Source organism: Salvelinus sp. IW2-2015, linkage group LG13 (genome assembly GCF_002910315.2).
Source record: "Salvelinus sp. IW2-2015 linkage group LG13, ASM291031v2, whole genome shotgun sequence".
Taxonomy (NCBI): domain Eukaryota; kingdom Metazoa; phylum Chordata; class Actinopteri; order Salmoniformes; family Salmonidae; genus Salvelinus; species Salvelinus sp. IW2-2015.
The window spans coordinates 34,307,565-34,329,605 of record NC_036853.1 but is presented as its reverse complement, the minus strand read 5'-3'; the positions used below and the strand labels follow the sequence as shown (position 1 = coordinate 34,329,605).

At 40.4% G+C, this 22,041-nt stretch overlaps 1 protein-coding gene across 1 annotated transcript; it reads left to right on the top strand.

Annotated features, from left to right (window-relative positions):
* Positions 1-7,942: 7,942 nt before the first annotated feature.
* Positions 7,943-17,546, top strand: LOC139028563 (cysteine protease ATG4C-like). The gene is made up of 5 exons (XM_070446326.1): positions 7,943-8,014; positions 11,603-11,681; positions 12,503-12,579; positions 13,129-13,248; positions 17,487-17,546. The coding sequence occupies exons 1-5, from the start codon at positions 7,943-7,945 to the stop codon at positions 17,544-17,546; spliced, it is 408 nt and encodes a 135-aa protein (XP_070302427.1).
* Positions 17,547-22,041: the final 4,495 nt, after the last annotated feature.

Below are 22,041 nucleotides of genomic sequence, written 5' to 3'. Positions count from 1 at the left end.
GGCAATTTCTCGCATGGAATAGCCTTCATTTCTCAGAACAAGAATATACTGATGAGTTTCAGAAGAAAGTGCTTTGTTTCTGGCCATTTTGAGCCTGTAATCGAACCCACAAATGCCGATGCTCCAGATACTCAACTAGTCTAAAGAAGGCCAGTTTTATTGCTTCTTTAATCAGAACAACAGTTTTCAGCTGTGCTAACATAATTGCAAAAAGGGTTTTCTAATGATCAATTAGCCTTTTAAAATTATAACTTGGATTAGCTAACACAACGTGCCATTGGAACACAGGAGTGATGGTTGCTGATAATGGGCCTCTGTACGCCTATGTAGATATTCCATTAAAAATCTGCCATTTCCAGCTACGATAGTCATTTACAACATTAACAATGTCTACACTGTGTTTCTGATCAATTTGATGTTATTTTAATGGACTTTTTTTTGTTGCTTTTCTTTCAAAAACAAGGAAATCTCTTAGTGACCCCAAACTTTTGAACGGTTGTGTACATAGACTTGAAATCACTGGCCATTTTAATAATGAAACACTAGTACCTTTAATAATTGTTTACATATCTTACTCATCTCATATGTATATACTGTATTATATTCTATTCTACTGTATCTTAGTTTATGCCACTCTGACATTGCTTGTCCAAATATTTATATATTCTTAATTCCATTCCTTTACCTTAGATTTGAGTGTATTGTGGTGAAATTGTTAGATATTACTTGTTAGATTTTACTGCACTGTTGTAGCTAGAAACACAAGCATTTCGCTACACCCCCAATAACATCTGCTAAACGTGTATGTGACCAATAGAATTTGATTTGAACAATCACTTTTTCTGATTTGGCTGTCAGAAATGTTCAGTYGAACCTCCTGCACAGCACAGCACACCTTGCATCGGACTGAACAAAGTCGCCCTAAAAAAGAGGCAATAGTCTCTACAAGCCTGAATGTTGAATACAATTATACTTACACTTATTACCGTTTGTACATGCTGTTGGTCCTTTTGGCGGTAGGAGGTGGAGATAGGGTATCCACAGGACAGTGTTGTTTACCCTACTTTTTGCGGCGCCGGTAGGTTTTGTCGGTTGTATTTTCTATCTCTTGACTCATTGCACGTGAAGCACAATATGTAAATAATAGCCGAATGTAACCAAACTTAGTTGACCGAAGCAGGTTTCCTCGCAATCAGCTGGATGTGTTTGTCATTTGATCTGTGGTTCGGTTGGGCTTGGCCATATTGTTTTTTTATTTTTTTATATATATATTTTTGTTTTTTACTGTAGTATTTAAAATAAAAAAATAAAAAATAAAAATAGAATACAAAAATCTACTTACATTGCTACATCAAACATGTCTAGCAAACCAAACACAGGTATTAACAATACTCAAACATACAAAAAATAAAATAATACAAAAAATATCTTATTATAATGATTCATGAATGATTAATTCTTGTTGTTATTCACTAGGGTTAATGTTTTAATAAGATAATTAAATTCAATCAGAAATATTGCTAATTTTGGTATAGAATTTTGGAATCTTTGTTTGTGTATAAAATATTTGGCAACAAGAATAAAAAAATTAACAATCATTTCAGTGGTTTTGTTATCATTGCAATAGTAACATATTATATATTTTATGTTAAAATATAGGCAGTGTTCATAATGGTAAATAAGTACTTTGCAAGGTTTTCCCAAAATTCTGACACAAATTTACATTCAAAGAACAAGTGAGACAGATTCTCACCTTCTTTTTCACAGAAAACGCAGATATCATCAATAGCCACAAATTTGGAAATCATAGAATTACATGGATATATCTTATGTAAAATTTTGAAGTGCACTTCCTTAACTTTGTTTGGTATACAGTATTTGTAAGGCCTTAACCATGCATTTTTCCAGACAATGTCAGGAATAAGCATGTTCCAGAAAAACTTTCCTCTCGGTGTAAGTTGGTTTTGTGAATGAAGAATTAGTCTTATATATTTATTACAACAAGATCTCTCAAGTAAGCCCATGCCTTCCAATCTGAGTTCTGGATAAACTTTGTGATCATTCCCAAAATTAAGATGACTTTTCATAAGTGTAGTTAGACCACTGGGAACGGCTTTGATCACAGAAATAAACTCTCTGAAAGGTATTGGAAACTCTTTCAATGTTATAAATTGTTCATATGTGTCGAAAATATCAAGAACAAAGTCAATATTCCTCTCATGCCAGCTTGGGTAGAACAATGACTTATTCCTTACAGTTATGTCTGAATTATTTCACAAAAGAGCTTTATGAGGGGAAAAATTGTGCAGGAAACATATTTGCTAGGCCATTAAAGCTTTTGGTGAAACCTAGCCAATTTAGCAGGTAATCTTTCAGGAATATAATTACATTTCAGTAAAAATTGAAGACCTCCCAATTTATTAAACACATTATTTGGAATGAAATACCATATTGAATCAGTATCGATCAAACATTTTTTCAACCAGTTTATCTTGAAAGTGTTATTTATGTCAACAAAATCCAATACTTCAGCTCTTTTGTTAGAAAGGACATATTTTTTTAGTTTGTGAGACTTATTTTTCTAGATGAAGTCAAGAAAGGTCTTATTGATCTCTTTACAAGTAGCTGGATTTACACATAACAATAATGAGGGGTACACAAAACGAGACAGTCCCTCTGCCTTGGACAGAAGTACTCTCCCAAGTATAGAAAGWTCTCTTTGYAGCCAATTATTAAATATATKTTTAGTTCTCTTAATTTTAGGAGAGAAATTCAAATGTTGTCTGACTAAGTGGTTTTTTGACAGATGTATTMCTAAATATTTAACACAGTCCTTTACAGGAATATTTTCAATTTCTTTATCATCAGAGTCAAATAAACATAAGATTTCACATTTAGAAACATTCAGCATTAATCCTGATGCAATAGAAAATGCCGTTATAGCATTAAGGGCATGTGCGACCTGGTCTTTGTCTCTTAAGAAAAGAGTAGTATCATCAGCTAGTTGGGAAATTTTGATTTCTTTGTTAAAAATGGTTAAGCCATACAAATGTGCATCATTCAGAATATCTAGAGATAGAAGTTCCACAACCAAAATGAATAAAAATGGCGAAATTGGGCATCCCTGTCGTACACTTCTGTTGATACTAAATCTTTTGGAAGTATTAAGGTTTAGTAGCACAGAACTATTTATATCTTTGTAAAACATGCAAATTACTTTAATAAAATGTTCACCAAATCCAAAAAGTTTAAGAGACCTAAAGGGAAATTCATGTTCAATTGTGTCAAAGGCTTTACAGAAGTCCAGAAATAGGACAACCGCATCTGAGTCAATTGCATCTGAATAATCTATAAGGTCAAAGACTAAACGAATGTTAGAGCTTATGTGACGGCCCTTCATAAATCCTGTTTGAGTCTCATTTCTAAATGGTATCTATTTCTTTCTTTAATGTTTTGGCATAAACCAGAGAAATCAATTTGTAATCAACATTTAATAAAGTAATTGGTCTCCAATTGTCAATGAGAGAAGGGTCTTTATCAGGCTTCGGAATCAATGAAATGAGGTCCTGTTTCATAGTGGAGACCATTTCCCCATTTTTAATGCAATCTTGAAACATATTGAAAATCGGGTCTTCTAGCAACTCCCAAAACTGTCTATAGAATTCAACTGACAGGCCATCAGGGCCAGGTGATTTCCCTTTTTTCATTGAATTCAGAGCCTCTCTAATTTCTCCAATTGACACAGGTGAATCGCAAACTGAGTGGAAATCATCCTCAATTACAGGGACATAATTCTGAATGTGGAAAATGTAGCTTTCACAACCATCTTCCTGAAATTGAAAGCTGTAAAGGTTTTCATAAAAGGAATTGACAAATGATGATATTGTAATGGGATCTTTGCATAAAACATCGTTAATTTTGAGTGCAGTTATAGATTTTCTTTTGTAGTTTCCCTCTTCAATCCATTTTGCTCTTGACCTTACAAAGGCGCCCTTTGCCAGATCCGTGTAAGTCTGTTCTAATTCTAGTTGTAAAGACCTGAACACAGACTCCTCTTCTTCAGATAGATTATCTTTCTTTAGAAAACTGTCAAGCTTGCTCATCATCTCCTTTTCTCTATGGTTCTTTAATTGCATCAGCTCTTTGGCGCGTTTAATGGCTACCACTCTGACTTTATATTTRAAAAATTCCCATCTACTTCCATGACCCAAGTCTTTTCTTGCAAAAATATCTTTAGCTAATGATTTGATGTTTTCAATGAGAGCAGTATCTTTAAGAAGTGTATTGTATTGTATCCAATATCCTCGAGTACCTTTTGGTTTTTTAGTAGCTTGTAAATTCAGGGAAATCAAGTGATGATCAGGAAAGGGAGCCAACTGATGATCTACATCTATAACAAATTGTAACAAAAAAAGGGAAATTAGGAACAAATCTATTCTAGATTTACGTAACATAGTTTTCTTGGTCCAGGTATAACCCTTAGCATCCGGATTGAAATAACGCCAGGCATCCTCAACACAGAGATCCTTGCATAATGTAATGATAATGTTACTATTTTGAGGGTTTTGACTCGTTCTAGGAGGAAAACGATCAGCAGATGCATCAGGTGTTTCGTTAAAATCCCCTGAAATAATGTAAAAAGGGTCTTATTAGGAGCATGTGAGTTATGTCCGTATACATTACAGATGATGAAAATAGCATTGTCAAGTTTAACAGTTACTATGACCCATCTGCCGTCTTGTGAAGATGTGGATTCTAGAATGTCACCTTTAAACTTGTGAATAAGTGTCAAAACACCAGCAGAATGATTTGATCCATGACTGAAATAGGCCATATCTCCCCATCGTGCTTTCCAAAATTTCAAATCACTTTCACCCGAATGAGTTTCCTGAAGAAGGACAAAATCTGCGTTACTGCGTTCACAGTATAAAAATAAAGCTTTCCTTTTTTGTAGGATTTCTCAAACCCCTAGCATTCAGACTAACGATATTGAGTGAATTGAAAACGAACTCCTGCATTAAAAAAGAAAGAACACAAATTAGATAACAAGTATTAACGTGAACAATAAAACAAACGGTGAACCTTGAGAGGATTACTCCGACGGAAAACTACGCTCAGCTGAGGTAGCGGTGGTTAACAGAATAACAAATCTATTTACTTCCTTTTCTTGGCAAGTGTTCATCAGTTGTAGTTCGAACGGTACATGTATAATTGGCAGTACATTAACTGTACTCATGGTAGTACTCACAGTTCCAATTTGGTTCATGTCAACAGAGTTACCCAGTAATCATTCTTCCTTCGATTAACGCGTGTGGGCCCTTGAACCTCGCCTTCTTTCCCTCTTGTCGCGCCTTCTGTATAAGCGGCCACAGTTTCTCTCTGGCAGCCTGATCCTGCGGTATCAGAGCTTCTTTGATGCGGAGTTTCTTCTCGTCCAGAAACGTGTTCCCCTTGGCCATTTTCCATATGATGTCCCTGTAATGGCGCATAGTTAAGCGCAAGATAGGGGGTCCATCAGATCTTCGTTTCCCAAGTCGATGTACAACATCAATCACGTCTCTTAGCTTGTCTTTGATGCATGGTGCCACTTTTCCCAGGATATTAATGACTACTTCTCTAATATCATCTCCTTCTACTATATTGTGCAAGTGTTTGTCACTGAATTGCATCAGTATTCAAAATAAGACCGGTTTAACCAAACTGATATACAGACCATCTAATGTAGGTCGGGTTGATAAGACTTCCTTGTGGCCCGTTTCTATCAGATTATCTCCGACATAGGGACAAAATCGGTGGACAACAGGGAAAGTAAATTGAAATGAAGTTTGTTCAACATTCTGACTTGGAATAGGACTGTTCAGGAAAGCCGAGCCTACATGTTAGAAACTATTGTGTTAATATTTTACTCTCACATTCTAAAAGAGGCTAGCTAGCTAATATTATGGGACAGTACTGGATTTTAGCTAGATAACGTTAGCGTTGCTAGCTAGATATTTTTGACCAACTTTTCTAGCTATGGCGATTGCCATCTCTCTAAAGTAAATTTGACGACATAATGATTGCAAAGTTGTTTCATACTAATGACTTGCCTACTTTAGCAATGTCATCGTATTTCCAGGCCGCTAGTGTCTCCTCAGATAATGTTAGCTAGGTTGCTAGCTACCAAAGTCCGTTAGCTAACTTAATAATGGTAGCTAACATTAGCCTGTTTACTGTTGTTCAAGCTGCAGTCAGAGTAAGTCACCCAAAATGTACCAAGGTAGCCTACTTGATTTAACTTACATCTGGTCTTTTTTTACATTTGGGGTTTTTTCTTTGATGACTGTAGAAAATAAAATGCTCAAATTGACTATTTGAAGAATATTTGTCATTAGGTATTAGAGCTAAAACGAACTGGCTTGTAATTGGATTTGTAGCTACTAGCCTGCCAGCCAGAAGAAAGCGAGAGGGTAGCTATTATTATTTGCTAGCTAGATATCTCATTAGGTGTATGTTTATCTGTGATATGAATCCTAAAAAATAGTAAGCCATCTGGCTGTTGAATGCAAGAATGAATGTATAACCCTTATGATAAATCATATGACTTTTAAAAGCACAGGCTGGAGGTCTAGCTGGTTTGACTTTGCTACAGGCATACGTGATCATATTATTTGAACAAGATGGTGCCGACTATGGTTGTCCTGTTCCTAGCTCCCATCAACTTTGGTATGATATTTCACTTATGGACTATCCGATATGAAATTGTTACGTTTTCTCAAATGTGAGAATGAAAACCTTAGGATTATAAAATGTAACTGTCACCTTGCCAAAAGGTTGATAACTTGTAGCTACTGCTGGATTCTAGCTTGAAAAATACGTATTCATTTTTACCATACTAGAACTTACTGATTACTTTACATGTATAAGGAATGTATATGTTAGGAGTTAAGGAAGGGTAAAGAGAAACTAAAACTAGGTGTGTGGAAAGTTACCGATTGGGAAAAGGGGAAGTGCAGAAAGTTCATGTTCTGTTCAAATATGTTATTGTTGAATATGAATGTTCCTTAGGAGGGAGGCAAAGGGCAACAGTCTAGTTTTCAATTCTTGATAAGGCAGACCAGTTGCTGAGGAACCAGGACCATGAGGGATGTTGAACTCAACTCAAAATAAGGTCAACAGATGAAGACACTGCTGGGAGGGGGGCCACACCGGTCCACCATATGATTATAGTCCTATCACACACACACATTTAAGAGGAACCTACTATGTTTCTGCCTTACAACAGAGAATGAGCGTCTAATGAGCGTCTAAGATAACTTTAGACCGTTCCCTCGCCCCGACACGGGCGCGAACCAGGGACCCTCTGCACAAAGGCTGCGGCCCTTGCAGAGCAAGGGGAATCCCTACTTCAAGGTCTCAGAGCAAGTGACGTAACCGACTGAAAGGCTATTAGCGCGCACCACCGCTAACTAACTAGCTAGCCATTTCACATCCGTTACACTCACCCCCCTTCAACCTCCTCCTTTTCCGCAGCAACCAGTGATCCGGGTCAACAGCATCAATGTAAGTATAACTTTATGGCGTCCCCTCGTCCCGGGCGCGAACCAGGGACCCTCTGCACACATCAACAACGGTCACCCACGAAGCATCGTTACCCATCGCTCCACAAAGGCCACGGCCCTTGCAGAGCAAGGGGAAACCCTACTTCAAGGTCTCAGAGCAAGTGACGTAACCGATTGAAAGGCTATTAGCGCGCACCACCGCTAACTAACTAGCTAGCCATTTCACATGCGTTACACAAGGAGATGACGCCGCCTAGTTGGAAGGTATAAAGATGTTCTTGTGTGACTTGCATGTTGTCTTTGCAGCTGCATGACCCAGTGGGTGAATAAACTTGGTTTGAGCTTTTTCTAGCTGCCCGTTAGTTTTTACTGTGTTCATTCATGATCCCCTTATGTGCTATATGGTGATCGTTGAGGAAGGCCTGCAGGATGAGGACCGTGAGGTCATGGACTTCTTCGAGGAAGATGCTTTTGTTGATTAGCTACTTGGTGAAGACAAGGACAAAGAGTATGGGACACACACAAACAGGTGAACATCGATTGGCAGAGAAGCAGCTGTAACTCTCCTAGGTTGATGCTGGTGGTGTCTGCTGTACATCCTAAGCTGGTGGTGCAGGTTGTAGAAATGCTATAGCCTGGTCCCAGATCTGTTGATGCGGTTTTGCTAACCCCTAATGTATGATAGTTATCATGCCATGTTACCATAGCATAGGAGTTGACTATATAGCACAAACAGATCGAAGACCAAGCTAGAAACGTCAATGTACTTGAGGACTACTATAGAAATTGTTGATTTTGTTACAGGAACGATGGAAAGGAGGATATGACATGGTTTGCTTGTGTGGCACCTGAATGCAAGGGAAGCGGTTGTGTATGATATTATTTTAGTTGTATGTCTTTCCTTATCATATGTAAGAGTTGAGTTTTTTCTGTAATTTGTTTTGGTGCAGATATGTTTAATTTACTATCCAGATAAGAAAGTGTCACAGAAAATTCAGAGAAGATTCCATATAGTTTTTGAAATGTACCATCAATCACTGAAACAGGTGTTACTTATTTTGTAAGGCTCAGAATAGAAATACATTTAACTGGGAATGAGTTATGCCTTCCAAAGCTTGAGTTGTAAAGCAATAATGCTTACTTACAGGGTTTAATCAATAGTGCAAAAAAGGTGTTAGGTGAACAATAGGTAAGTAAAGAAATAAAACAACAGTAAAAAGACAGGCTATATACAGTAGCGAGGCTACATACAGACACCGGTTAGTCAGGCTGATTGAGGTAGTATGTACATGTAGATATGGTTAAAGTGACTATGCATATATGATGAACAGAGAGTAGCAGTAGCGTAAAAGAGGGGTTGGCAGGTGGTGGGTGGGCCACAATGCAGATAGCCCGGTTAGCCAATGTGCGGGAGCACTGGTTGGTCGGCCCAATTGAGGTAGTATGTACATGAATGTAGAGTTAAAGTGACTACGCATATATGATAAACAGAGAGTAGCAACAATGCAAATAGTCTGGGTAGCCAAATAGTCCGGGTAGCCATAATCATCAGATGGAGGTGGGGGGAGAGGAGGAAAAGGGCCCATGTGGGTAACTGGGGGCCCTTCCTTGATTGGGTAACTGATTAATAAAATAAACGGCATAATAAATAAATGTGACTGGTCAATTGTGTGATTCAGGGGCTGGACCCAAAACCATGAATTGCGTTACTTTTGAAATTATAATTTCATATCCAACCACAGGAGACGACTCTCAATGTTAAAAATGCACCAGAGAGCATAATTTAGCCACAGACGATCAATAGTTTATTTAAAAAAATACTGGATTAAGTTATCACAAGTACAAAGAGGTATCTGACAAAATAAAGGAAACACCAACATAAAGTCTATTAAAAGGGTGTTGGGCTATCACGAGCTGCCAGAACCGCTTCAATGCGCCTTGGCATAGATTCTACAAGTGGACCTAAACGACGCCAGCAAAATGCACACCATACTGTAACATGTACTTTGTATTCCTCATTTACTCAAGTTTCCTTTATTTGTTGCATTGTGAACATAGATATATAATCCATAGAAGGGTTTTGTAACATCTTACCCTGGCAATATGACAATTCAATTCGTTGGTACACTAGCAGTGGATGCCGTTCCAGACTTGAATGGGAATAGCCATCTATGGATTATATTTCTATGGTTTGTTGCGGCTGTTGGTTTGACTTTTGCAGATTTTCGAAATGCAATCACGTGAAAAACGTACAGTTTGGAAAGCAAATGCTTACTGCTGAAAAGAGAAAACTAATCTGTCTGTAGAGCCAATATATTTGTTTTTTCTCAATAACTCTTAGCTAACTGCAGCAGCACTGTTTCTCTAAGTAGCTCATCTTGAGGTAGGCTAATGCCATGACGAGCGCGTCGGCCATCACGTGAGTAGCCATTGGCTTCATCTTCATTATTAGGTGACTCGTAGTGCTACTGGAAATTATATTTAGTAGCCTACTGTAGCCTATGATATACAGTGCCTTCAGAAAGTATTCATACCCCTTGACTTTTTTCACATTTTGTTGTGTTGCGGTCGGATTTCAAAATTGATTAAATATGTTTTTCTCTCACCCATCTACACACAACATAATGACAATTTGAAAACATGTTTTTAGATTTTTTTTGCACATTTATTGAAGTATCTCATTTACAAATGTATTCACACCCATGTCTCAATACTTTGTAGAAGCACCTTTGGCAGCCTTTTAGCTGTGACTCTTTTTTCTTATCAAAATTCTTCAAGCTCTGTCAAAGAGTCCTCAATGATTACAAGCATAAACATAACATGATGTAGCCACCACTATGCTTGAAAATATGAAGAGTAGAACTCAGTAATATGTTGTATTGGATTTGCCCCAAACATAACACTTTCTACATTTTTTGCATTATTACTTTAGTGCCTTATTGCAACAGGATGCATGTTTTGGAATATTTTTATTCGGTTACAGGCTTCCTTCTTTTCACTTTGTCATTTAGGTTAGTATTGTGGAGTAACTACAATGTTGTTGATCTATCCTCAGTGTTCTACTATTACAGCCATCAAACTGTGTAACTGTTTTGAAATCACCATTGGCCTCATGTTGAAATCCCTGAGCGGTTTAATTTCTCTCTGGCAACTGAGTTAGTAGGAAGGAAGTATGTATCTTTGTAGTAACCGGATGTATTGATACACCATCCAAAATGTAATGAATAACTTCATGCTCAAATGGATATTCAATGTCTGCTTTTTTATTTTTACACAAAATAACTTCATGCTCAAATGGATATTCAATGTCTGCTTTTTGCCCTTCTTTGCAAGGCTTTGGAAAACTTCCCTGGTCTTGAGGAGTATTTATTTCTGTCTGTAGTAAAGCCCTTTTGTGGGGAAAAACTAATTCTGATTGGCTGGACCTGGCTCCCCAGTGGGTGGGCCTGGCTCAAAAGTGAATGGGCCTATGCCCACCCATGGCTGCGCCCCTGCCCATTCATGTGAAATCCATAGATTAGGGCCTAATGAATTTATTTCAATTGACTGATTTCCTTATATGAACTGGAAAATGGTTGAAATTGTTGCATGTTGTGTTTATATTTTTGTTCAGTATATATATATTTCCTCCTAATATTGTACATTCTGGCCTGGTCTGTTGGCCATTGGACCATTGGCCTGGTCTGTTGTTTGTTTGAATTCAAGACCAGATTGACCTGTCAGTCAGAGTAGACTAAACCCTCCTCTAACCCGGACGATGCTTTGTCAATTGTGCGCCGCCCCATGGGTCTCCCGGTTGCGGCCAGCTGTGAAAGAGCCCGGATCTCTATATTCAACGTGACACTTGTCACAGTCAACCCTGTTATAGTCAAACCTGTTACTTTATTTGACACTTACTGTAGTACTTTATTTTGTGAGATGGGAAAACTTTTTGGGTGGACAACATTGTAAAATTAGGTGAAATCAAACATTTCTATCTAAAAAAAAAAAGAAATCAGAAGGTACCCAGGTGGCGGAACGACCCATTTGACTGTTTGTCCCCTGGTCTCCATCCTCCTCAGTGCATATTGAGTTTGGAGCACTGTACCGGCATCATCAAGGGGAAGTCCAAACAGGCCTGCTACTTTGTGGGCTTTCAAGGTTAGTGTTTCACCCAGCAACCAAGCAAAGGACTAGAGCAAAGGACTAGAGCGAGGGAAGTGGAGATAATTTAGCATAATGTCCTTTCTCCTCTCTGTATAAAGAGGCATAGTAAGTTCATGCATTTGTGTACGTGAGGAGAAGACCGTAGAGGACTGGATATGAGAGGAGTGAGTGTGAAACAGCGCTTATTTTATTTCTCTCTGACCATCAAAGTCTGGCTCATTTATCATGAGGGGTTAACCTCCCAAGTTGTGTTCGTAATTGATTTCCATAGGAGGCATTATGCATATCATCTCATCCTCATCTATCCAGTGGGGCCCAAAGTGAGCGACTCTCCATCACCTTCAGCAGCCAGGAGGAACCTTCAGGTGTACATTTTGGCAGTCAATATTTACGCATTTACATTTTACCAATTTGAAATACAGTGCCCGGATTATGTCTAAATGACAAGCAATACATTCTCGCTGCCAAAACGCAACTCCAGCCCACATACATCATATGCAAATACCTGAATATAATTGTGTGTTTGTAAAAGTAATTGCCCTACACAAAAATTCAATGACAGCCTCCTTTCCGTGGCCGGAGGTAAAAAATGTGCTTGCACAACGACATTTGATTATGCAGAGTTTAATCCACCCTGGTCGATATTAAAAAACAAGAGGCGTATTTGACTGTAAGAAGGCTAACAGTAGCCTAGCGGAATGACTTTGAGCTACTCTGCATAGAAAGTGGAGGGAAGTAATGTGTCGTTGGCGTGGTAGTGTTTGTAATAATCAGATGTTTTTTTGAATAACTTGTCTTTTGTTTTGTCCTTGTAGATGACAGCTTGATTTACATGGACCCTCATTACTGTCAGTCTTTTGTGGATGTCAGCACGAGCCATTTCCCTCTGCAGGTAATGGGAAATTACACTGAGCTGACTGGGACTCAGTAATGTGAATTTAATAGTTTCTGTTAGTACTTAAGGATATGAATCCTAAAGCAGCCTATGCGCAATTACTGAGTCTGGTTGCTGATTTATTTGCTGTTCAGACATGTGAGGCTGCTGCTGTGGAGAAATACAGCATGTGGAATATAAGGAGCTCAGCTACTATGATCCTGAATATTTCAGCACTGGTACACATAAAACCTGCATTTATCATAGTGTATTAGACTACTGCATTGGAACTTCTACTGATGCTTGGTCAAAGGGTGCAGCACACAATGTGACAAGAGATCAGACACAGCTAGACTTTTATTTTCACCAGTCTGTGAGTTTGACAAGATTAATTAGAACTGCATTGCATTCATAAAACATAACATTTTATCTTCATAATATGTCCTTTTAGTTTCGCACTTATATCTTTGATACTTTACTGTACTAACAAGCAATTCAATCATTTATTTTTAATATTACTGGCAATACCACATTGCTGTCCATTTCTTTATCATTTTGTGTTTCTAGTCGTATCATTGCCCGTCGCCAAAGAAGATGCCTTTCAGTAAGATGGATCCTAGTGGTACCATAGGCTTCTACTCTAGAAGTACCCAGGACTATGAGAGAATCAGCCAAGAACTGTCCAAGGTGGGTGAACTAAAGGCTTTACTATTTGGTCAAAATCCTATTCGTTTTTAATAAAATCAAATAAAATGGATATCCCATTGAAAGCATAGTTAGGGAGTGAGATGAGAGAATGGCTGTAAGTGTGACAGAACTTTTATCATAGAGTCAAGACAGTAAATAGCGCAATTGGATTTTTGGCATAACGCCATGATTTTTGGCATGTCTGCACAGGGTCACACATGGTGAGTACAGGTGTTAACTTTTGATAAAATCTGCTCTGTGACCATATTGCTTCTGTACATAAAATTAACTCGACACTAGGTGGCACCATTTAGCTGTGAATCTGAGGCAGCTTTCCCGTTTCCTCTCCCTGCTCTCCTGCTCTCCTGCTCTCAGGTGGGCTTCTTTGGATACTTCATGAAACTTTCCTGACTTTCGTGTGCCATTATCGTATTATCGTATTATCGTACGTTTTTGTTTATGAATCAGGTGTTTCAGCCATCAGTGAAGGACAAATACCCAGCATTCACTTTCATGCAAGGTCACGGAAGAGATTACGACCTTTCGGCAGCATTAACCCCGGAGAAAAGGGAATGGCCCTTCATCCCACAACCCACGGACAGCGGCTGCCACTGCTGGAGACTTTGTGCTGCTCTGAAGGCCGACGCCAAGGGCAAAGGTCATGATCAGAGACTTTTCAATGGCCGGCGAAGTGACTTTACCAGACAGACTGAAACAGGCTTATCCAAGGCCAGGACTCGTCAAACTGGACCTTTCAAGCGCCCATCTCAGACACTCCCTATACCCTATGGATCTGCTAGGCTATTCCACAATTATTTCAGACACTTAAATGTATTTATTTATTTTCTCACACCAGCATTCATGGCTTAATTAGCTAAACATAAAAACATTCAAAGTGTTATCCTGTACTTGTAGATAGTTGCTGTTAGTTTTGACTGCTCAAATGTAATCAGTAACATTAGAAAAATAATCAAACATACCAGTAGTCTGTATTATGGATATGAAATTGTACTGGGGGATATGCGCTGTACTGAATCTTATACATTGTACATTATTGATACTGATGGAGAATCGGGTGCCTTGTCTTATTGGAAGAGTGAGTCTCAGCCAAATATAACACACATTTACCTTTTAAGGAAAGCAGTGTTGCACTACAGAAGCTGCCAACGGGGATCATCAGAGGACGTGTATGAGGAAGGATATCTCTGTGGTTCTATAGCTGGGCCTTATAACCCGGTGAAGTGCTTGTATAGGAGAGTGCCATTCATATACTATAGTTCGGTTTTAGCAATACTTCGAAAGTACTGGAGGTTTGGATTGGTAAAATATGTTCTAGGTTGTTATCACATTTACCTTAAGAGATGTTTTGCATTTTCTGAGGGAGGTTATTTGAGCATTTCTGATTATTGTCCTTGAAAAGGTACTTTGGTTCATGACTTTTCTTTTTTTCTTTTTTCAAAGCAAATTAAATGAGTCTAAATGGAAGGTTTGTCAATGTCACAGTCAAACACATCTATAGAGGTGACGGGTACAATGCCTTGCTTCTCCTTGCACTTTCATTACAATCGCACTAGTTACAAACTTCAAATAGACTATTAACTGCATTGAAATAATTGAATCATCTTGTTTAAATGGTGACAGACATTTGTAGAATACACAATTTTTTTAATGTGGGTTGAAGATAAGGTTGAATATAATTGAAATGTTGTACGATAATGTTTGACTGTTTCAAGATCATCCCCTCAACTGTAAATCTATAAAGACAGCTACATTCTACCAGTGTTGCCAAACATTTACAAAATGTGTCTCTTTATCACAATATTGATTCTCACACTGCTGTGCAGCAAAGTAGAATAAAATCATACAATCTTTTTCGAATTTCTCATCTGATCCCTGCACCTCTTTAAACGTTTTAAAAGCATTAAAGAGAGATTTTGGGGGGTTTTGTCTCATCTTTGCAATGAAAAATACAAAACTTGACATGTGTTGAAATGTATTCAACCCTGTTTGTTACCCAGTCAAATGTACTAGATTAAAACTAATCGTACGTGTTAACCATCTCTACAGCCCATTAACCAGCCGGTGGGAAATTGTGACCCTGTGACACAGGCTGGGATTGTGTCCGCCTGTAGAGGAAAATAAAATATTGCTGTGTGCAACAATGCACTGTTGCCATGGGTAATATTTCTGTTGCTCCCATCGTTTGAGCTATGCTCTACATATTGTCACGCACAATACAAACTCTTGTATTGTGAGGAGCTTGGCATTGGGCTCGGGGGTCCCAGTTCAGGGATCTGTTCACATGTCCATTCACTGAGAAACCAGAGAGCCCCAGCACATCGACCCGGTACTGGCACCCCGTGTGTATATAGCCAAGTTATCGTTACTTATTGCGTATTTATTCATTGTGTTATTATTTTTCTATTATTTCTATTGTTTTCCCTCTGCATTGTTGGGAAGGGTCCATAAGTAAGCATTTCACTGTTAGTCGACACCTGTTGTTTACGAAGCATGTGACAAATACATTTGATTGGATTTTTATTATTTAAAACATTTGAATTGAACTAGGCAAGTCAGTTAAGAACAAATTCTTTTTTTACAATGACGGCCTACCCCGGCCAAACCCGGACGACGCTGGGCCAATTTTGCGCCGCCCTATGGGACTCCGAATCGCGGCCGGATGTGATACAGCCTTATTTGAGCTGGTAGAGGACATAATGGCATCATTTACAGGAAGTGTCAGATCAGTACGTTCATACATAACAAGGCTGTTTTTAAGGCCAACCGGCCAACTCTGTGGACAGAGAACTGTACATCAAGCCATTAAATATGCAGCAATGTTTCTGTATTTTGGTGCGGTGGATAGTCTGTGGATGGGGGGGTTGCTGTGGAGAGGAATGTGATGGGAGGGGGAATGTTATGGGGGATCAGGATTTGGGGATTTTTGTCAGGCCCCAAGTGAACATGAAAGAGTGTGTTGTGCGAGGAGGCACAGGGATGGCTGCTGTGTGCTAAAAGGGTCTACTATGTTCACCTTGTACTTACAGGGATGTATGAATATTTGATTAGTGAGTCATGGATGGGCTCAGGGAAAATGCTTTGTACAAAGCCGCACACATAAGCACACTCTAACCCCCCCCCCAAACCACACTAACACATATCACACACACACTCTAACTCTCCTAACCATGCCCTCCTGTTTAATTAACACAGACACAGCTGCCAATAGTGTCATTGACATTGTGGATTCTTGAAAATCTAATTTGCCCAGCCGAGCACATTCCTCACATGAAAGGGAAGGGAATTCATGAGGCCTCCTTCTGTCCCAGAGTTTGGAGCTCACAGATGGACACTCAATAAAGATTTTATTTTGGTGTCATTCATGGGAGGAAATGGCTTGTGTTGCTGGTCACACAGCCCTTGGGTGACGCATCTTCCAGTGCGCAGGATTGGAATGAAGCAGGATTTTGGCGGAATCGGCAGCACACAAATTCTTGGGACTACAGCTGTGATGGTGTCTCTGTAAGCTAGAGCTAGACCTTTCATAGTGAAGGGTGAAGATGTGTTTTAAAAAAACATGAAAAAATTGAAGCCAAAACATAATTGAAAATCCAACCATGTTACATTCCACTGTATTGTAGATGTTTGAGATTAGCCTTCTTCAACCCCCAGATCCTTACAGTGCAGCCTAGCAATTGATCTTACAGTGCAATTAAACATTGCATTTATAATGTGGAGATGTTTAATTACGGTATTGTACTTTTTACTCCATACATTTTCCTCGACACTCAAAAGTACTCGTTACATTTTGAATGCTTAGCATGACTGGAAAGTTGTCTAATTCACACACAAGAGAACGTCCCTGGTCACCCCTACTGCCTCTGATCTGGCAGACTCACTAAACACAAATGCTTCGTTTGTAAATAATGTCTGAGTGTTGGAGCATGCCCCTGAAAATTATGTCGTCTGGTTTGCTTAATACATGGAATATGAAATTATTTATACTTTTACTTTTAATACTTAAGTATATTTAAAACCAAATACTTTTAGAATTTTACTCAGGTAGTATTTTACTGGGTGACTTTCACTTTTAATTGAGTCATTTTATATTAAGGTATCTTTACTTTTACTCAAGTATGACAACAGGGTACTTTTTTCACCACTGCATATACAGTATGTATGACCAATGTACACACACTAACATGTAGTGTAAGTGTGAAGTCCTGTCCTCTTCTTAGGTGTCGGACCTATCCCCTCCCAAACCGTCCCTGTCCCCACGCCAGGTGCAGCAGTGCTAGATTTACGCCCGACCCTTCCTCACCCCTCTGTCGCCCACCGCTGTGGAATGGTATGCAGTGCATCGTCAAACAAGCACCTCCACCACTTTGAAATCTCATCACTTTGTGACGGGTCTAAAAGAGTAAATATGTGTCCTAGCAGTCGTCAGAACATAAATACTGCCTGACGCACTGACGCTTACGTTTCAAGTCTGTCCACACATCTGTCCCCTCCTCTCACCCCTGTCTTGTCTTGTCCTGCTTTACTCTGTCCTATCCTGCCCTGTCCTATCCTACCCTGTCCTATCCTGCCCTGTCCTGCCCTGTCCTGTTCTACCCATCCTGTCCTGCCCAGTCCTGTCCTTCCCTGACCTGCCCTGTCTTGTCCTCCTATCCTGTCCTGTCCTGGTCCTGGCCCTGCCCCATTCTGCCCTGTCCAGCCCTCTTCATCCTGTCCTATCCACTTTCCTCCTGTCCTGTCTCGTCTTATCCTCTTTCGCCCTGTCCCATCGAGTCCTCTCCCATCCTTTCCGGTCCCGGACCTATCCTGCCCTGTCCTATTCTGTCCCATCCTGTCCTATCCTGTCCAGCCCTGTCCCATCCTGTCCTCTCCCAACCTGTCCTGTCTTGTCTTGTCCCATCCTATCCCCTTCCAGCCTGTCATGTTCCGTCTTATCCTCTCCCGTCCTGTCCATTCAGTCCCATCCTGTCCTGTCCCTGTCCCTTCCTTGCCCTGCCTCGGTTCTTTGGGCTCCTGAGGAGTGCTGAGGCGTTGCATGCCTCACGTGTCTCAGAATGTCTCCAGTGGCCCACTGCCAGACAGCTGTCATGATGCAGCAATATTTTTTATTCTGTACGGGCTTCCTTCTTCTCCATCTGTCATTTAGGATAGTATAGTGGAGTAACTACAATGTTGTTGATCCATCTTCGGTTTTCTGCTAACACAGCCATTAAACTCTGTAACTGTTTTAAAATCACCATTGGCCTCATGGTGATATCTCTGAGCGGTTTCCTTCCTCTCCGGCAACTGAGTTAGGAAGGACACCTGTATCTTTGTAGTGACTGGATGTTTTGATACACCTCCCAAAGTGTAATGAATAACTTTACCAGGCTCAAAGGGATATTCAATTTCCACTTATTTTTTATTTTTACCCATCTACCAACAGTTGCCCTTCTTTGCGAGGCATTGGAAAACCTTCCTGGCTATTGTGGTTGAATCTGTGTTTGAAATTCACTGCTCGACTGAGGGACCTTACAGATAATTATATGTGTAGGGTACAGAGATGAGGTAGTCATAAAAAAATCATGTTAAACACAATTATTGCAAACAGACTGAGTCCGTGCAACTTATTATGTGACTTGTTAAGCACATTTTTACTCCTGAACTTATTTAGGCTTGCCATAACAACGCGGTTGAAGACTCAAGGCATTTCAGCTTTTCATTTTTAAATAATTTGTAAAAAAAAAAATCTAAAATCATAATTCCACTTTGACAATATGGGGCATTCTATGTAGGCCAGTGACACAATATCTAAATTTAATCCATTTTAAATTCAGGCTGTAACACAACAACATGTGGAAAATGTCAAGGTGTGTGAATACTTTCTGAAGGCACTGTATCTACCTCAAATACCCCTGCACATTATTCTGGCACTGGTACTCCCTGTATATAGCATGTGACAAATACATTTGATTTGATTTGCTCCTCTCTCTGTTAAACATTGCCATGGCAGGTGCCCAAAGAAAAGCCTCCTAGCCGGTGTTGGCTAACCTTGCCTGGCTGTGACAACATGGAGGGCACTGCAGTTAACATTTAGACAACAGATGTGTGTGCTGGTTTTGATTTCTATTCCCGGTGACAGGGAATCTCAGGCAAATGGTCTCCGGGGTGATGTGGAGGAACACCGAAATTCCTCATTCCCCTCTCCTCTCAGGCATGGCCGGCCCTCTGTCAGCTTTTACTAACCAGATGCATCCGCAGCCTGAGAAGGAAGGATCCTGCGCCTCAACGGGGCTGAAGGCACAGGATATTGCCTGCTGTGTAGCTGTCGACTCAGTTCTCCTCCTACTCCTGTGTCGAGAGGGGTGCCAAGTGTGTATGTGTGTGTGTGTGTGTGTGTGTGATAACATACTTTGTGCACCTGTGCATTGTGCTTGAAAGAGAGTATATTGCACACTAACACAATTCCCTCTACCACTAGCCTTACCTCCCCCTGTCATCGCTGTGCATGAGTCTCTGCCACACTGAGGTTTCATAGCCCTGCTCACTCCACACCTAAGTCCGTTAGTATTCTACCGCGTCTCCTTATAGCCAGCGCACTGTATGAGTGTGTACCTGTTTGTTTGTTTGAGAGTATATTTGTGTAAATCTATTCTGTTGAGCATGTCTATGGCATGTGTATGTTTGAGAATGTGTGTCCGTGTGCACATTTGTGTGTGCGTGTTTGTGCATACGAGAGTGCGTGATTGCATGCTTAAGTACTTGCTGTGTGTGGTTGCCTATGCGCTTGCGGATCTGCAACACACACACACACACTACTATCCTCCTGCGGCTGCAGGGCCCTAGCTAGCTTCTCCGTGATCCTGGTGCTGCAGAGAGACGCCATAAAGCCAGAGTAATTAAAGGGGATCCGGGTGTAATTGCCTCAGTGAATCAAATTAATCAGCACCTGCACCTGTTAAAGACTCAACATGATGGTGCAATCTAACCTTTTTTAATCCCCTAGAAATTTGAATGATCAAAAATGACATGCCTAGTAATCATTTGGTTTTCAAACACTTCTACCAATGAGTGGACCATTGTCCAAGGCAAATATTAAAAGATGAGGTTGGAGAAGTGGAGTGAGTTAGACTGGAGGTCAGGGAAGAAAATGTCAGGACAGTGAAACGTCTCCGGTGGCTATTGGTGTGCATCCGCCCGTGGAGTTAGGGCCAAAGAGCTAGTTATTTACACAGCGTAGTGATACGATCTCTGCAGCCTGGCTGACACATAAAACCACTCTGATGTAGAGGTGAGAGAACTGTCACAACAACTCTCTGTGTGTGTGTGTGTGTGTGTGTGTGTGTGTGTGTGTGTGTGTGTGTGTGTGTGTGTGTGTGTGTGTGTGTGTGCGTGCGTGCGTGCGTGCGTGCGTGCGTGCGTGCGTGCGTGCGTGCGTGCGTGCGTGCGTGCGTATGATCTCTAAAAGAATACCAGAACAACTGCAAAACACAAATACCACAGAGGATAAAATCATGAATGTATTAATGTGCCCATTATTATAATACTAGGTCTCCACACTCCGTTGAAATATAGGTCTTCTCAACACATATACCTAATATGCTAAAAAATAACATTTAAAATGATTCAGTGGAACGTGTGAACACATACATTTTCACTACAAATTTTTTTTTAAGCAGGTCTCAGGCCATACTTTTTCTTTCGCTGAAATGCGTAATGGATTCCCATCTAATCCATTACAGCAGGAGAGGGAGGTAGAGCCTTCATCCCTCCTCCACCCGGGGTTGTTCTTCTTTAAATGAAGTTTTAATATATCACGACAGAGGGTGTCCAAGGTCAATTACAAGACTCTGTCCATCCCACCGTCCAAACCCTACATGGTGCTTAGTTAACCATAATATATGTCAGTCATACACCACTGGTCCACTCGTAACATGTATAAATGTCAGCTATGCAGACTACACACACGAAGGCTGAACCTATCCAACAACTCGGTGTACGTTTACTGTTGACTATTTGTCCACCTGATTGGCAGCTAAGGTCGCCACCGTCAGTGACAAGCGAATCAGAGAGCTCACTGTCGCCAACGTTCATTTGTCATGGCTCGAGGTGGAGGGATATCTCTTTATGCATCAAGAATACGGTAAAAGTCACTAGGTTTAGATATTAATTTAATCTGTCCATGGTGTTTGGCAGGCCGGATAGGCGTGAGGGGGGGTGAAAACCATGGTCCACCCTATTTTAAAGAGTAAGGAGGATTTAATGTAAAGGTGCTTATGAACACACTTATGTATTCATTTGAGCAATAAACGACAGGCCGAGTCAGCACAGAAAAACAAACTGCCTCTCTTCCGGGGGCCATTTTAATTAAATGCCATAGATTGTCAAATTTATCGATCCTTCAGCCTGAAAGATGTCTTGAACCATTTCCATATTTTTACTGAGGTGAGGGAGATGGAGGAAGGCTCTGCTGGCTGAATAGGCCCGGCTGTTATGGGCATGGGAGGAGGAAGGGGGGGTATGTCCTGAAGCAATAGGCCCAGTGTTATGGGGTTAGGCCCGCTCCCCTCTCTCTCTTCTCACTCCCCTCTACCCTTTTGCTCCACTCTCTCCCTCTCTCTCCCCCGTCTCTGTCCCCCTCGCCCCCTCTCCTCTCTCCCTCTCTCTACCCGCTCTCTATCCACCCCCCTCTTTTTCTCCCCCTCTCTCCCTTCTCTCTCTGAGCTGTATACAGATGGGCCTCTGACAGCCCTACAGCTGTTCCGCTAATTGTTCATTAAGTGTTCTATTGATTCC

Coding starts and splice junctions, on each gene's coding strand:
- LOC139028563 (XM_070446326.1), top strand. CDS start 7,943: ATGGTGATCGTTGAGGAAGGCCTGCAGGATGAGGACCGTGAGGTCATG. Junction 11,682..12,502: donor CTACTTTGTGGGCTTTCAAG/GTTAGTGTTTCA, acceptor TTGTCCTTGTAG/ATGACAGCTTGATTTACATG. Junction 12,580..13,128: donor CGAGCCATTTCCCTCTGCAG/GTAATGGGAAAT, acceptor TTGTGTTTCTAG/TCGTATCATTGCCCGTCGCC.